This window comes from Scyliorhinus torazame, chromosome 1 (genome assembly GCF_047496885.1).
Source record: "Scyliorhinus torazame isolate Kashiwa2021f chromosome 1, sScyTor2.1, whole genome shotgun sequence".
NCBI classification, from domain to species: domain Eukaryota; kingdom Metazoa; phylum Chordata; class Chondrichthyes; order Carcharhiniformes; family Scyliorhinidae; genus Scyliorhinus; species Scyliorhinus torazame.
The window spans coordinates 344,739,584-344,757,674 of NC_092707.1; the positions used below are offsets into that span (position 1 = coordinate 344,739,584).

Genomic DNA, 18,091 nt, shown 5'->3' on the forward strand with positions numbered 1-18,091 from the left:
CTGTGTTACAAACCTTGCGATACAGGGCACTGAGTACGCCCATTTTAAATTGTATGTCCTCCCTCACCTCTGCGCCCGGTTACTGCTTGGACTTGACTCCCAATGCAGTCACCGAAGCCTGACCCTAAAATTTGGCGGACCCCTACCCCCCCTCACTGTATGTAGCCTCGCGACCCTTAAGGTCACCCCCCCCCTTCGCTCTTCGCGAACCTCATCCACGACTGTAAGCCAGTCACCACCAGGAGCAGGCGGTACAGTGCACAAGACATGATTTTTATCAAGTCGGAGGTCCAGCGACTCTTGAGGGAGGGGGTCATCGAGGCCAGCAACAGCCCCTGGAGAGCACAAATGGTGGTTGTCAGGACCCGAGGAGAAGAATTGGATGGTAGTGGACTATAGCCAGACCATTAATCGGTTCACGCAACTTGATGCGTACCCCCTCCCCCGCATAGCAGAGATGGTCAACCAGATCGCACAGTACCGGATGTTCTCCACGGCAGATCTGAAGTTGGCCTACCACCAACTCCCGATCCGCCCGGAAGATTGCCACTACACTGCTTTTGAAGCAGCCGACTCTTCCACTTCCTCAGGGTCCATTTCAGCGTCACTAACGGGGTCTCGGTTTTCCAGAGAACGATGGACCGAATGGTGGACCAGTACGGGCTGCGGGCTACATACCCGTACTTGCACAATGTTACCATCTGCGGCCATGATCAGCAGGACCACAACGCCAACTTCCAGAGGTTCCTCCAGGCCGTCCAATCCCTCAACCTCACATATAACAAGGAGAAGTGCGTTTTCCGCACAACCCGACTGGCCATCCTCGGCTATATCGTGGAAAACGGGTCCTAGGGCCCGACCCCAATCGCATACGCCCACTCATAGAACTTCCCTTTCCACACAGCCTCAAGGCCCTCAAACGCTGCCTGGTGCTCTTTTCCTTTTCGTCCAGTGGGTCCCCAACTATGCGGACAAAGCCCGCCCACATAGCAAAGCCACTATATTCCTCCTGACGGCTGAGGCCCGCTCGGCCTTCAGCCGCATATAGGCAGACATTGCCAAAGCCGCGATGCACGCGGTGGACGAGTCCATCCCCTTCCAGGTAGAGAGCGATGCGTCAGACGTCGCCCTGGCCGCCACCCCCAACCAGGCGGGCAGGCCAGTAGCCTTCTTCTCTAGAACCCTTCACGCCTCCGAGATTCGACACTCCTCTGTCGAGAAGGAAGCGCAAGCCATTGTGGAAGCTGTACGGCACTGGAGGCACTACCTAGCCGGTAGGAGGTTCTCCCTCGTCAACGACCAACGGTCGGTTGCCTTTATGTTAGACAACGCACAACGGGGCAAAATTTTAAAAAAGGACAAAATCTTGAGGTGGAGAATCAAACTCTCCACCTATACATACGGTATTAAGTATCGTCCTGGGGAGCTCAACAAGCCCCCGGATGCCCTGTCCCACGGCACATGCGCCAGCACGCAAGACGACCGACTTCGGGCTTTCCGCCTTGACCTCTGTCACCTGGGGGTCACTCGGCTTATCCACTTTATTAAAGCCCGCAACCTGCCCTACTCCACCGAGGAGGTCAGGGCCATGGCCAGGGATTGTCAAGTCTGCGCGGAGTGCAAGCCGCACTTCTACCGGCCAGACAAGGCCCATCTGGTAAAAGCCTCCTGGCCCTTTGAGCGCCTCAGCATCGACTTCAAAGGGCACCTCCCTTCCACCAACCGTAATATATACTTCCTGACCGTCATTAACGAATACTCCCGCTTCCCCTTCGCTATCCCATGTCCCGGCATGACCTCGGCCACCGTTATAAAGGCACTGCACAGCATCTTCGCCCTGATCGGTTTCCCTGCGTCCACAGTGACCTGGGCACCGCGTTCATGAGCGATGAGCTGCGTCAGTACCTGCTCAGTAAGGGCATCGCCTCGAGCAGGACTACGAGCTATAACCCGCAGGGAAACGGGCAGGTGAAGAGGAGACCGCGACGGTGTGGAAGGCCGTCCTTCTTGCCCTTCGGTCTAGCAGTCTCCCGATTCCCCGCTGGCAGAAGGTCCTCCGCGACGCGCTCCACTCCATTAGATCGCTCCTCTGCACAGCCACGAACGAGACCCCTCACGACCATTTGTTGGTCTTCCCTAGGAAGTCCATCTCCGGGGTCTCGCTTCCATCCTGGCTGACAACTCCGGGACATGTCCTTCTCCGGAAGCATACGAGGAGCCATAAGACCGACCCCCTGGTTGAGAGGGTCCAGCTGCTGCACGCCAACCCCCAATACGCCTACGTCGCGCACCAAGACGGATGGCAAGATATTGTCTCCCTCTGGGACCTGGCCCCTGCAGGATCCCATGCCAATGCGCCCCCCCCCCCCCCCCCCCAACCTGCCTACCACCACCCCCCCAACCCTTTACGCCCCCTCCCCCCCGGGGCTCCTGTACTGTCCCGAGCCCACGCTGCCGCCATCCACCTCCCCCTTACCGCTAACCACCCCCCCCCTGCCTACCCCCACACCTCAACCGTCACCGACACGCCGGACCGAAGCTCCAGACGACACGCCTCCGGAGTCAACGATCACGTCGGCAGCATCCGCCGCACCGCCAGGGCTGAGGAGGTCCAATAGAACAGTCCGGCCTCCAGACAGACTGAACATTTGATGACCCCACTTCACCCCCACTTGACTTCATTTTTTTAAACAGGGGGTGAATGTATTCACCAGAATAAGTTGTCTGTAGAGTATTGTAATATGATCCCTTTTCCATGTAGTGTACTGGAACCCTGGTGGGCTACGTCTCTGGCTCCGCCCCCCCGGACGGTATATAGACCGGCCGCCTGGGGGCGGCGCTCAGTTGTTACAGCGATCTCAGGCAGGCAAGTTCTTGTGTAATAAGGCCTATGTTCTCTCGCTCTCATCGTCTAGCAGTGGATTAATGGTACAACATCAATCATTTACAATCTCTGGATGTGGAAAATGCTCAATGTCAATGTAGTACTTTGGAAGTGTAATCACTGCTGGAAGTGTAGTCACTGCTCCAGCAACTGGAGTCTCACACACAGCAATTAGATAATGACTGTTTTTAAAAAAGGCTTTGACAAAGGGTCATCTGATCTTGAAACATTAGCTCTTTTCTCTCCCTACAGATGCTGCCAGACCTGCTGAGATTTTCCAGCATTTTATCTTTGGTTTTAAAAAAGTGATGTTGGTTGAAGGATCAATGTTGGCGAGGACACTGGGGTGAAGTCCCCTGTTATATTAGCTGCAATAGTGGAGAGTTTTTTCAGTACTGTACTAAAGCACCAGACTCGTTTTCAGTCTGGAGTGAGTTTTGAACCCAGGGCTATTTGACACAGAAACAAGAGTGCCAACACCACAAGTCAATTTTATATGTATGGTTGGGCAGAATTTGTATAGTCATAACCTCAACCTAAGCCAATTATTTTTACAATACCACAGACCAAATCTGTAAATTTGAGTATCTCCCAATTTTGTGATCATAGTTTATACAAATCCTATAGATTGCTTAAAAGAACACCAAGATTATATGATCCATTTTACTTACAACAATAAACCGCATAATTATTCACTGGAAATTCAGTTACCTTCTTAAAACCCCAAATAAAAAATCCTTTTTCAAATCCAAAATCAGCATCCAGGTCTTCTTCATAAGCTATCAGAAATGAAATAAAACAAAATTGCAAGATTAGAACACATGAAAATATTCCGGGTTGAAATTGAAAACAACTTGGGATTTGGATATATCGGGCTGGATTCTCCGCCCGCCGCGCCATATTTCTGTCTCGACCCGCCGGCGGGATTCTCCGTTAGGCCGGCCGGTCAATGGGGTTTCCCATTGGGGGGCAGCCCCACGCCGGGGCAGCCCCACACCGTCAGCAAAACGGAGAATCCCGCCGGCGGAGAATCCCGCCCATTGTGTCCGGCCATTACATTACTGTCAGTATTGCTGAAATTCAAAGAGACAGAAAGAGAATAACATTTTCACCCAAAACTGTTAGATCATGAAGGGTAAAGTGCTTGACCTACTTCTGGGTAACAGGCGGGTCAATTAAGTGGCCCTAAAGTAGAGCACTTGGAAGGTGCAGGGCCATTCAGATGATATCGTGGTCTGGATTCTTCATTCCTGAGACTAACTGTTGACGTCGGGGCAGGATTCGTGGAGTTTCACGACAGCAAAACTGGTGCCAAATCTGGACCGATTCAGCAACTGTGGAAGGGCTAGCGCCGGCGCCACGTGGAAACAATCGATTCCGAGGAAAAACGGTGCGGGATTCACCGGGTCCGTGATTGACATTTGGGAGGCTGACAAGCTGCAGCCGCATTGCAATCCCCACGCACACCATCCCAGCCAACAAGATGGCACTGATTGTGCAGGTGCGCACCCATACAGCTGATGGGCCGGCTGGGGCTAGAAGGTACCCGAGGGGTGGCCTGGGGGGGGGCACCTATTCAGCCCGTGGCCCTAAGTTCGCAGTGGCTGTCAGCGGCGTTCGCAGCTGCATGGCTGCCTTTCCGGCTGCGGGAATTATGTTCCGTGCCCTTCCACCCCGACCCCACAGCCCACCTCCTGGCTAAAGCCCCCCGGCCAGCAGCACAACTGTCAGCAAACTATGGTAATGTTGGACACTTTCCATACCCCCTCTCTCCCCCTCAGCCACGTCGCCAGTTTCACGATTTTTAAAAGCACAAGTGAACCATACCATCAGGAAATCGGCCCATTGGAAGCAGAGGATCGCGGAGGCCCCGGAGAATACCGGGTCAGGCGGGCTAATGATATGCAAACGGTGTTTACTGTATGTGCGTTCTGGACCACATTGACGCCACTGTTGAGGTGACGGAGAATTGCGATTTGGTGTCAAGTCGGCGCCCGCTGCTATTTTAGCATCAGAACCTATTATCCGCCCAATTGAGTTTCCCGATTTTGGCATCAGCCAATGGACAATCCCACCCATATCTCACATTTGGGAAGGAAAGAATGGAAGAGATGCTTTAAAAAATCAAATTGTGAAGGATTAGGGGCGCGTTTCAACCAAAGAATTTCTGAGTGCCATTTTGGGCACGTTTGGTGGGGTGTTTCTCGCCAGCTATTTAAGCGAGATCCAAACCGCTGTTCAACCACTCTTAGTCATTTTTTGGGCTTGGAGGGGTTTCTCCCCGGTCTAACCCACACTAGAATGTTTTCAACACTGGAGAGCTGAACTCGCCAATGAGACAGGCTCCTCAGAGATCGGGCCGCCATTTTGAAATAGTGTCCTGATCTCTAAGTGAGCTTGAGGGTCCCCTACACCTCCCACCCACGGGCAATGTCCACTGCCCCACCCCACCACACAGGGGCATTACCCCCCAAAGTGAGGAACATTGAGGGCCCTTCTCTCTTCAAGCCTCCCTAGCCCACCTTTCAGGACCCCCTCCCTTTACCCCCCCCCAAGCTTTATTAGGCCCCTTCATACCTGCCCCCCCCCCCACCCTTCACACGCCCAGACCCTTGGCAGTGCCACCCAGGCAGGGGGCCACCTTGCCCTGTCCCCGACCAACCAGGGTCTCCAAATGCCTAGGAGACCCCGAGGTGCCATTAGCCCTGGTCCACGTTTGTGTGGACCAGTTGACTCCTCGCTGGCAAGGTCGCTAGTTCCCAGACCCCGGGAGAATACAGCGAAAGTATATTTAAATGAGCCATAAAACCTATTTAAATATGCAGATCGCAGCTTCGTGCTAGGTTCGGTTCAATTTCATGTCTCAGGCATAGAGAATCTCGCAAGAGGCCTCCCTCGAGATTCATCTGCCTCGTCGTGCCACGAGGTCGGGAAGATGATGTCGGGCAGCACGGTAGCATTGTGGATAGCACAATTGCTTCACAGCTCCAGGGTCCCAGGTTCGATTCCGGCTTGGGTCACTGGCTGTGCGGAGTCTGCACGTCCTCCCCGTGTGTGCGTGGGTTTCCTCCGGGTGCTCCGGTTTCCTCCCACAGTCCAAAGATGTGCAGGTTAGGTGGATTGGCCATGATGAATTGCCCTTAGTGTCCAAATTTGCCCTTAGTGTTGGGTGGGGTTACAGGGTTATGGGGATAGGGTGGAGGTGTTGACCTTGGGTAGGGTGCTCTTTCCAAGAGCCGGTGCAGACCCGATGGGCCGAATGGCCTCCTTCTGCACTGTAAATTCTATGATAATTCTATGAGGTCATTGAATCGTGCCTGTGGTTTGCAAATTGGTAACAAGAGAGGATAGACTCTGACCTAGTAAGAACATGCATTCCTTTTTTTTAAAAATAAGTTTAGAGTACCCAATTCATTATTCCTAATTAAGGGGCAATTTAGCGTGGCCATTTCACCTGCCCTGCACATCTTTGGGTTGTGAGGGCAAAACCTACGCAAACATGGGGAGAATGTGCTAACTCCACACAGACAGTGACCAAGAGCCAGGATCGAACCTGGGACCTCGGCACCACGAGGCAGCAGTGCTAATCACTGTGCCACGCTAGAACATGCAATGCTTTACCATAAATAGCTTGAGGGAGAGACTATTAAATCATTTAAAATCAAATTTTAGGCCCATCGAGTCTGCTGTCATTCAATCATGGCTGATATATTTCTCATCCCCATTCTCCTGCCTTCTCCCCTGACCCCTTTATGTGCTGTAAATTCTAAGATTCTCTTGGAATTTCATATTTTATTAAACTTCACAATTTGTAATCTCAACGTCAACTGGACTTCCAGAGTTCAATTTGAAGCACAAGGATTAATACATATTTTTACTTTTGGGCAGGCTAATCAAATCAAAGACGTAGCCATGTTTCTCGCACTCAGCAATTAATGGACCACACTCACTATTCACCTTGTTGAAAAACCAACGTTTTGCAGCTTTTTGAGTGAAGACTTGTTCTGATCCAGCAACCAATTGAGTGCAGGGACCTCTACAGTAAATACACGGTGTGTGTGAACAGGGCAAGAAACAGCAAAGTTCGTCAAGCAGTCAGATTAAAGATTCCTCACTGAGGCGGAGATTAAAATCTGGCCCGCAGAGTTTAAACCAGGAAGTATGAAGCAGGAAATATATACTGCATTTACATCATGTACAGAAAGCAAAATTAGGATTGGGAAGGAGAGAGTAGTTTGAGAGAGCAAGAAAACCAGGGCAGGAAAGCAAAAGAAAAAGAGTGCGAGAGAGAGAACACACACACACAACACATACCTCCAACATTAATTAACATCTGAATGAATGAATGATGCTTCCACACTTGTAAACTTAAATTTTCAAAGCCAAGAGATAGTTGATTAGCAACTACCATTATCATACTACTAAGAATTCATTTACTTCTGAATGTAGCGGTCCTAAGTTTTTATGGTCTCTTGAATGGGGCACTTGTGGCCAATCATCCCAAGTTCTTGCCATTGAATCGATTCAACTCAGACTAAAGGGAATATCCTTTAAAACAGAGATGAGGAGGAATTTCTACAGCCAGAGGGTGGTTGAATCTGTGGAACTCTTTGCCGCAGAAGGCTGTGAAGGCCAAATCACTGAGTGTTTTTAAGACGGAGATAGATAGGATCTTGATTAATAAGGGGGTGAGGGGAGAAGGCAGGAGAATGGGGATGAGAAACATATCAACCATGATTGAATGGCAGAGCAGACTTGATGGGCCTAATTTTGCTCCTTTGTCTTATGGTCTTAAGTGCTGAGTCAAATAGGTAAGGGCTATTAGAGCACAGCCCGTGGTGTAGCAGATTTCTCTTACGAATGAGAAAATCCGGAAGTTGCCGTTGAAGCTACTGCCCCATGTGCTCTAATATAATGAAGAGCACTTAAGAGCACCGCATTACTCCGGTCTCAAAATTTGGACATAGTTGATCCAGGGTACCTTCGAGGGCAATTAGGGATGAGCAACAAATTTTTTTATTTATTCACGAGATGTGGCCACTGCTGACTAGGCCCACATTTACTGCCTATCCTAATTGTCCTCGAGAAGGTGGTGGTGAGCTGCCTTCTTGAACTGGTGCAGTCCATATGTTGTAGAAACACCCACAGTGCTGTTAAGAAGACTTCCAAAGGCTTCCAAAAGGCCTTTGATAAGGTGCCTCACGGGAGACTGCTGAGTAAAATAAGGGCCCATGGTATTCGAGGCAAGGTACTAACATGGATTGACGATTGGCTGTCAGGCAGAAGGCAGAGAGTTGGGACCTGGGATTATATTCATTGGAGTTTAGGAGGTTGAGGGGAGATCTAATAGAAACTTACAAGATAATGAATGGCTTAGATAGGGTGGACGTAGGGAAGTTGTTTCCATTAGCAGGGGAGACTAGGACCCGGGGGCACAGCCTTAGAATAAAAGGGAGTCACTTTAGAACAGAGATGAGGAGAAACCTCTTCAGCCAGAGAGTGGTGGGTCTGTGGAACTCATTGCCACAGAGGGCGGTGGAGGCCGGGACGTTGAGTGTCTTTAAGACAGAAGTTGATAAAGTCTTGATTTCTCAAGGAATTAAGGGCTATGGAGAGAGAGCGGGTAAATGGAGTTGAAATCAGCCATGATTGTGAATGGTGGAGTGGACTCGATGGGCCGAATGGCCTTACTTCCGCTCCTATGTCTTATGGTCTTATGATCTTAAGATAGTTCCAGGAGTTTGTCCCAGCGATAGTGAAGGAACAGTGATAAAGTTCCATGTTAGGATGGCATGTTATTTGGCGTTCCCATCCATCTGCTGTCCTTGTCATTCTAGGTGATAGACGTTACGGGTTTGGAAGGTGCTGTTGCCAGTGGTGCTCATAAAGATAGCTACACTGCAATGCTAAGTGTGTCGTTTGTTTTTGCTTGTATGTGTGTTGTTTGGAGGGTATAGTCAGAGCCCCGGACAGGCGTGAGGGGCACCATGCTATCTGGTTGGGCTAGTCAACGGAAGTGAAACAGAAGTGCCAGGAGGTGGGAGTTTGGGGGGTGGGTTGTTTTTTTGTTTGGCTAAGGGGAGGAGGGGTGCTGACATGGGTGTGCTTGGTATGGCGCATTTGGATGGCGGTGGATATCTTCAGGCGGGCCTGGAAAAGTGTGAGATGCAGACCGGGGCTAAAGAAGGGGTATGGCTGATCGACAGGGGAGGGGGGCAGAGAGCCCCGGACCAGGCTGATTACTTGGAACGTGCGAGGGTTGAATGGGTCAGTTAAGCAGCTGCGTGTTTTCACGCGCTAGAGGAGTTTGAAGGCAGACTTTGTGTTCCTGCAGGTGACGCACCTGAAGTTGAGACATCAAACAAGGCTGAGGAAGGGATGGGTAGGGCAGGTGTTCCACTCGGGGTTGGACATGAAGATGAAGGGGGAGGCGGTGCTGGTCAATAAGAAAGTGGCCTTCGAGGTGGGTAGTATTGTAACTGACCCAGCGGGTAGGCCAATGGTTAGTGGGAGGCTGCAGGAGATGCCGGTGGTCCTGGTGGATGTTTATGCTCCAATTTGGGATGAATGCTGCGGCGAAGGGGTTGAGGAGGTTCATGGACGGGTTGGAGTTCCGACGGTGGAGGAAGAGGAGAAGTGGCATGAATTGGGGGCCCCGATTGAGCGGAGGGGGGTGATGGACGGCGTAGGTTCGATGCAGCCAGGGAAGGCCACGGGGCCGGATAGGTTCCAAGCAGAATGACAAGTTTGGTGGTTTTCTGCTACTGGGGATGTATAACGAGGTGAGGGGAAGGAGGCCCCCACATTGTCGCAGACGTGAATTTCTCGGATTTTAAAGAAAGATAAGCACCCAGAGCAGTGCGGGTCGTACCAACCGATTGGCTGCGTAATGTGGATGCAAAGTTGTTAGCGTCGCGGATAGAGGACTGTGTGCCGTGGGTGATTGGGGAGGATTAGACAGGGTTTGTGAAGGGGCGGCAGCTGTCGGCAAATGTGTGCAGGTTGCCCAATGTCATTCTGATGCCATTGGAGGGGTAGGAGGTAGAAGTAGTAGTAGCAATAGATGCAGAGAAGGCACTTGGATCGGGTGGGGTGGGCGTATCTGTTGGAGGTGTTGGGTCGGTTTGGGTTTGGCCAGGGTTTCGTGAATTAGCCACAGTAGTAATATGGCTAGTCCAGTTCAGTTTCTGATCAATGGTAACCACCAGGATGTTGATTGTGGCGGATTCAGCGATGGCAATGTCATTGAATATCAAGGGGCGGTGGTTAGATCCTCTCTTGTAGGAGATGGTCATTGCCTGGCACTTGTGTGGCGCAAATGTAAGTTGCCACTTGTCAGCCCAAGCCTGGATATTGTCCAGGTCTTGCTGCATTTGGATATGAACTGCTTCATTATATGAGAAGTCACAAATGGTGCTGAACATTGTGCAGTCATCCGCAAACATTCCCACTCCTGACCTTATGATGGAAGGAAGGTCATTGATGAAGCAGCTGAAGATAGTTGGGCCTAGGATACCACCCTGAGGAACTCCTGCAGTGATGTCCTGGAGCTGAGATGATAGACTTCCAACCATCACAACCTTCTTCCTTTGTGCCATGTATAACTCCAACCAGCGGCGATTTTTCCTCCTGATTCCCATTGCCTCCAGTTTAGCGAGGGCTCCTTGAGGCCATACTTGGTCAACTGCTTCCTTGATGTCAAGAGCAGTCACTCTCACCTCACCTCTGGCATTCAGCTCTTTTGTCCATGTTTGAACCAAAGCTGTAATGAGGTCAGGAGCTGAGAGACCCTGGCGGAACCCAAACTGAACTATGGTGAGCAGGTTATTGCTGAGTAAGTGCCGCTTGATAGCATGGTTGATGACTCCTTCCATCACAGTAGAGCGGGTTGGTACTGAGCACAGGGTCTTGTTGTATGCAACAATCTTTTGTTTTACGTTTCGGACCCAGTGGGCAGCTTCAATAGGATCATGGAGATCCTGAGGGAATTTGTCCGGTTTACGGGGTAAATTGAACATGGGGAAGAGCGAGGCGTTTCCAATTAATGCAAGAGGGCAGGAGAGGAGGTTGGGGGAGTTGCTGTACCGGGTGGTGGGGCGGGTTTTCAGTATCTAAGGATTCAGGTGGTGTGGAGCTGGGTGCAGTTGCATAAATTGGATTTGGCACGACTGATGGAGGCAATGGTAGATAGCACAATTGCTTCACAACTCCAGGGTCCCAGGTTCAATTCCGGCTTGGGTCACTGTCTGTGCGGAGTCTGCACATCCTCCCCGTGTGTGCGTGGGTTTACTCCGGGTGCTCCAGTTTCCTCCCACAGTCCAAAGATGTGCAGGTTAGGTGGATTGGCCATGCTAGAATTGCCCTTAGTGTCCAAAATTGCCCTTAAGTGTTGGGTGGGGTTACTGGGTTATGGGGATAGGGTGGAGGTGTGGACCTTGGGTAGGGGGCTCTTTCCGGTGCAGACCCGATGGGCCGAATGGCCTCCTTCTGCACTGTAAATTCTATGAAATTCTACGAATGAAGGCGGGCTTTAAGGGGTGGGATGTGTGGCCGCTGTCACTGGTTGGGCGCATGCGGACGGTTAAAACGACGGTGCTTCCCTGGTTCCTATTCGTGTTCCAGAACCTCCTCATCTTTGTTCTCAAGTCTTTTTTTAGGAAGGTGAACAGGATAATCTCAGGGTTCCTGTCTTGTGGGCAGGGAAGACCCCATGGGTGAGGAGGGTTTTTGGAGAGGGGGTGTGGCAGGGGATGACATTGCCGAGTTGATGAACTATTATTGAGGGGCAAATATTGCAATGTTGAAGAAATGTGCTGTGAGGAGGGATCAGTTTGGGGACGTTGTGTAGGGGACAGGTTTGAGGGCACTGTTGTTGGCACCCCTTCCGTTTTTGCCAGTCCGGTGTTATGAGCCCGGTGGTGGTCTCAGCGATGTGAGTTTGGAACCAGTGCAGGCAACACTTCAGGTTGGAGGGCATGTTGCTGTGGGTGCCGATATGCGATAATCACAGGTTTGTGCTGGCGGGGCTGGATGCAAGATTCCGGCATAAATGCAGGTGGGTATATCGTATTTCAGGGACTGTTGTAGGGGGCACGTTTGCAGGTCTGGAAAAAATGTACGAGTTGCCCAAGGGAAATGGCTTCAGATACCTGCAGGTGAGGGACTTTGTGAGAAGGTCACTGAAAGGGGCAACACAGGTGGAGAAGGTAGTCAAGAAGGCATACGGCATGCTTGCCTTCATTGGCCGGAGCATTGAGTATAAGAATTGGCAAGTCATGTTGCAGCTGTATAGAGCCTTAGTTAGGCCACACTTGGAGTATAGTGTTCAATTCTGGTCACCACACTACCAGAAGGATGTAGAGGCTTTAGAGAGAGTGCAGAAGAGATTTACCAGGATGTTGCCTGGTATGGAGGGCATAAGCTAGGAGGAGAGGTTGAATAAATTCGGTTTGTTCTCACTGGAACGACGGAGGTTGAGGGGCGACCTGATAGAGGTCTACAAAATTATGAGGGGCATAGACAGAGTGGATGGTCAGAGACTTTTTCCCGGGGTCAATTACTAGGGGGCATAGGGTTAAGGTGCGAGGGGCAAGGTTTAGAGGAGATGTACGAGGTAAGTCTTTTTTACACAGAGGGTACTGGATGCCTGGAACTCGCTACCGGAGGAGGTAGTGGAAGCAGGGACAATAGTGACGTTTAAGGGGCATCTTGACAAACATGAATAAGATGGGAATAGAGGGATACGGACCCCAGAAGTGTGGAGGATTTTAGTTTGGACGGGCACCATGGACGGCACGGCTTGGAGGGCCGAAGAGCCTGTTCCTGTGCTGTACTTTTCTTTGTTCCTGGGGCTGCTGCCTCTGATGCTGCAAGGTAAGCTGTTGTCCGAGGGTGATCTTGGGGAGGGGAGAGTGGCAGACATAGCAAGCGCAAATGGGAGGAGGAGTCTGGGGGCCGGGATGTAGAAAGAGGCCCTGCGGAAGGTGAAAGCGTCCTCGTCGCATGCGAGGTTAAGCCTCATCCAATTAAGGTGGTGCATAGGGCCCACGTGACGGTGGCGAGAATGAGCCGGTTCTTTGCAGGGGTGGAGGGTAGGGTAGGGTAGGTGAATAACATCCACATGTTCTGGGCGGATCCAAAGTTGAGGGGGTTCTGCCAGGGGTTCTCGGATGTGGTGTCCGAGGTTATGGGTGTAGGGGTGGCGAAGAGTCCGGAGGTGGCAATATTTGGTGTCGGAAAATCCGGGGTTCCCGTTAGGGAGAGAGGCCGATGTATTGGCCTTTGCCTCCCTGATATCCCGGAGAAGGATTTTGCTGAGCTGGCATTATTCAGAGCTGTCAAAGACCAGGATATGGGTGAGTGACCTGGCAGAATTCCTGCACCTGGAGAAGATGAAGTTCGCCTTACAGGAGGCGGTGAAGGGGTTCACCTGGAGGTGGAAGTCATATATCGACTTTTTCAAGGTGAGTTAAGATGTTTGGGGGGGGGGGGGGGGGGGGGGGGGGGGGGGGGCGGGGGAGTTGCGGGGCGTGGTATTCCTTTTTTATATACTAAGGGACAATTTAGCATGGTCAATCCACCTGACCTGCATATCTTTGGACTGTGGGAGGAAATTGGAGCACCTGAAGTAAACCCACATGGGGAGAATGCCACGCAGTCACTCAAGACCAGACTTGAATGTGGGTCCCTGGCGCTGTGAGGCAGCAGTGCTAACCACTGTGCCACCATACTGCCCCAATAAAAATGTTCCTAAAAAAAAATGTATCTTCCTGAAGAAAAAATTAGGAATGGTTTCCACCATGTGCCAGAACAAAGTTGTCATTACTGCTTTAAAATGTACAATTGAATAAAAATGTGAAATTCACTGCAAATATCTATCCAATGAATATATTCTCAAATTTCACAGAAATTGTGATTCCTACCTAATGTAGCAACTTACATTTAAATAACTTACATTGGTAGGACTTTGGATCTTAAACTTTATCTGGCAGCCTACTTGTCAAAAAGCTAATCCTGATCATTACCATTATTTTAAACTAAAGAATCATATTTAGTGTTTTGACTATCATATAAAAGGTTGACACTACAGACAATTTTAAGCTAAACTCTCCATTTGCTTCTTTCCAAAGCCAATGTAACAAATTCATCAGAATCTTAAGACCATAAGACATAGGAGCGGAAGTAAAGCCATTAGGCCCATCAAGTCCACTCCACCATTCAATCATAGCCCTTAATTCCTCGAGAAATCAAGAATTTATCAACTTCTGTCTTAAAGACACTCAACGTCCCGGCCTCCACCGCCCTCTGTGGCAATGAATTCCACAGACCCACCATTCTCTGGCTGAAGAAATTTCTCCTCATCTCTGTTCTAAAGTGACTCCCTTTTATTCTAAGGCTGTGCCCCCGGGTCCTAGTCTCCCCTGCTAATGGAAACAACTTCCCTACGTCCACCCTATCTAAGCCATTCATTATCTTGTAAGTTTCTATTAGATCTCCTCTCAACCTCCTAAACTCCAATGAATATAATCCCAGGAGCCTCAGACGTTCATCGTATGTTAGGCCTACCATTCCTGGGATCATCCGTGTGAATCTCCGCTGGACCCGCTCCAGTGCCAGTATGTCCTTCCTGAGGTGTGGGGCCCAAAATTGCTCACAGTATTCTAAATGGGGCCTAATTAGTGCTTTATAAAGCTTCAGAAGTACATCCCTGCTTTTATTTTCCAAGCCTCTTGAAATAAATGACAACATTGCATTTGCTTTCTTAATTACGGACTCAACCTGCAAGTTTACCTTTAGAGAATCCTGGACTTCGACTCCCAAGTCCCTTTGCACTTCAGCATTATGAATTTTGTCACCGTTTAGAAAATAGTCCATGCCTCTATTCTTTTTTCCAAAGTGCAAGACCTCACACTTGCCCACGTTGAATTTCATCAGCCATTTCTTGGACCACTCTCCTAAACTGTCTCAATCTTTCTGCAGCCTCCCCACCTCCTCCATACTACCTGCCCCTCCACCTATCTTTGTATCATCGGCAAACTTAGCCAGAATGCCCCCAGTCCCGTCATCTAGATCGTTAATATATAAAGAGAACAGCTGTGGCCCCAACACTGAACCCTGCGGGACACCACTCGTCACCGGTTGCCATTCCGAAAAAGAACCTTTTGTCCCAACTCTCTGCCTTCTGCCTGACAGCCAATCGTCAATCCATGTTAGTACCTTGCCTCGAATACCATGGGCCCTTATTTTACTCAACAGTCTCCCGTGAGGCACCTTATCAAAGGCCTTTTGGAAGTCAAGATAGATAACATCCATTGGCTCTCCTTGGTCTAACCTATTTGTTATCTCTTCAAAGAACTCTAACAGGTTTGTCAGGCACGACCTCCCCTTACTAAATCCATGCTGACTTGTCCTAATCCGACCCTGCACTTCCAAGAATTTAGAAATCTCATCCTTAACAATGGATTCTAGAATCTTGCCAACAACCGAGGTTAGGCTAATTGGCCTATAATTTTCCATCTTTTTTCTTGTTCCCTTCTTGAACAGGGGGGTTACAACAGCGATTTTCCAATCCTCTGAGACTTTCCCTGACTCCAGTGACTTTTGAAAGATCATAACTAACGCCTCCACTATTTCTTCAGCTATCTCCTTTAGAACTCTAGGATGTAGCCCATCTGGGCCCGGAGATTTATTAATTTTTAGACCTCTTAATTTCTCGAGCACTTTCTCCTTTGTGATGGCTCCATATTCAACTCTGCCCCCTGACTCTCCTGAATTGTTGAGGATCTTCAAATCTATTTTCCTACAACTCCCTCTATGCCTACTGTCGTGTTAAGCACACTGAGATAACACGGACTGCAACTGGATGCAGCTAAACTCAAGTAGACTCCAGACCTTGAAGTTAGTTCAATTTGATTTATTGAACCTGTCACACAGTTAGCACAGTTCTCTGTGAGTTCGACTCTCTGCTAACCGGAGTGTGATTTCTCTATCTGACTGAACCAGACTAGCTCTTAGCCACATGCCGAGACAATGCCGAACGGCATACGTTTATAGCAGTACCTGCCAAATGGTGTGTTGAAGGCGCAGAGCCTTCTGCTGAACTCATCCAGCTGAATTTGCCAGAACCCGTGTGATGCATCCAACTTTGTGAAAAACCGGGCGCGTGCCATCTCACTTGTGAGTTCCTCCCGCTTCGGGATGGGGTAGTGTTCCCGCATGATATTCTGGTTTAGATCCTTGGGATCAATACAGATGCGCAGTACCCCCGACGTTTTTTTTTTTTTTTACACATCCATCGAGCTGGCCCAGTCAGTCGGTTCTGTGACTTTGGAGATGATGCCCTGGTCCTGAAGATCCTTCAACTGCGCCTTCAGTGAAGCCGGAACGCGGCGTGGAGCGTGGACCACATGCGTGGCATCAGATCGCAGCAGGATCTTGTACCAATACGGCAGAGTGCCCATCCCGTCAAATACATCCGGATACTGAGCGAGGGTGTCATCAATGCCAGATTGAAAATCCACGTTGGGGGAGGTCATTGTGTAGATCCGCTGTACCAGGTTTAGCTGCTTGTATGCCTGTGTGCCGAGCATGGAGGCCCTGTTTGGCTTGACGATTTCAAACCTTAGCCTCGCGTGAACGTTTCTGTTGGGGACAAGCAGGTGGCAGGATCCCAGTGCTGTGATGGCATTGCTGTTATAGTCCAGGAGCTGGCAGGCTGCTGGAAGGATCTTGGGTGGCTTCTTGATGCGGATGAAATCTGCCTGTGACAGGACATTGGCAGAAGCACCTGTGTCCAGCTTGAACTGGATAGAGCATTGATTTACTTGCATCACCGCAAGCCATTCGTCCGCAGAAACCACAGTGTGGATGGGCAGGCTCCGTGATGATGTCAGTGAGGCATGTTCACGTGTGGTGATGATGCCCACATGGTAGGGGGACTCCAGGCAATCGTCCTCTGGATCCGTAATACTGCCAGGATCAGAACCCTGTAAACCTTGCTGGACAATCCGAACGCGCCTGCGTTGGAATTGGGAGCACTGGCTCCTGACTGGTGGTGCAGACCTGCACAGGGCTGCATAGTGTCCAGGTTTCCCGCAATTTAAACAGCGCCTGCCTCTTGCAGGGCAGTGTTTCTTTAAATGGGCGGTGCCACAGTTCGGGCACATTGTGACGTCGCTACGCTCGGTGCGTCATCGCACATGCGCAGTGCGGTCGGCAGACGTTTGCACCTGCGCAGTGTGGTGATCGGCCGCTTCGTTATCCCAGTCGCATCGCGCATGCGTGGGGCCCCGGGAAGAGCGCACAAAATGGTCGCTTTCATCAAGGCTGAGGCGCTGCATCCGGGCGATGGCCTGCACACTCCCTGCCTCGTGGGAGGCAGGTTTCTCAGTTTCAGCCAATTTGTATTGGGAATACCGATTTTTGGCGTGCTCATGCACTGTACATGTTTCGATCACGACTGACAGGGTCATATGTTTGATTTTTAAAAGCTGCTCTCAGAGGTTCAGAGTGAACGCCAAAACGATCGATCCCTGATCATGGAGTCAGCAATGTCACCAAAGTAGCAGGATAGCGCTATAGACGGAGATTAGTGAGGAAGGAGTTGAAAGATTCGTCTTTACCTTGTAGGCGTTGCTTAAAGATATAGCGCTCGAAGATTTCATTGGTGTCCACTTCACAATGACTGTCAAACTTGTCCAGGATGGTCTGAAACTTTGTCTTGTCTTGGCCTTCGGTGAAGTTAAATGAGTTGAAGAGTTCGATGGCTTGGTCCCCCGCAGTTGAGAGGAGAAGCGCGATCTTTCTTGTACCAGACGCACCCTCGAGGTCTGAGGCTTCGATGTACAGCAGAAACCTTTGCTTGAAAGTCCACCAGTTGACACTGAGATTGCCGGAGGTCCGCAGCAGTTGAGGAGGCTGGATCTTCTCCATGGTGCCGGGATGCCTTTGCTGGTCATCACAGAACAGATTGAGGTAAACCACCTAAGGATAGCAGTCCACTGGTACCATGTTAAGCACACTGAGATAACATGGGCTGCAACTGGATGCAGCTATAACTCAAGTAGACTCCAGACCTTGAAGTTAGTTCAATTTGATTTATTGAACCTGTCACACAGTTAGCACAGTTCTCTGTGAGTTCGACTCTCTGCTAACCGGAGTGTGATTTCTCGATCTGACTGAACCAGACTAGCTTTTAGCCACGTGCTG

General features: G+C 50.2%; 1 protein-coding gene across 4 annotated transcripts in view; it reads right to left on the reverse strand.

The window, feature by feature from the left end:
- hhat (hedgehog acyltransferase) overlaps positions 1-18,091 on the reverse strand; it is a 446,467-nt gene that overhangs the window by 398,451 nt on the left and 29,925 nt on the right. For all 4 annotated transcript variants that reach the window (XM_072509767.1, XM_072509760.1, XM_072509778.1 and 1 more), the window contains exon 3: positions 3,596-3,663. In XM_072509767.1, the coding sequence (XP_072365868.1) occupies positions 3,596-3,663 (68 nt within the window). The remainder of the gene's footprint in view (positions 1-3,595; positions 3,664-18,091) is intronic.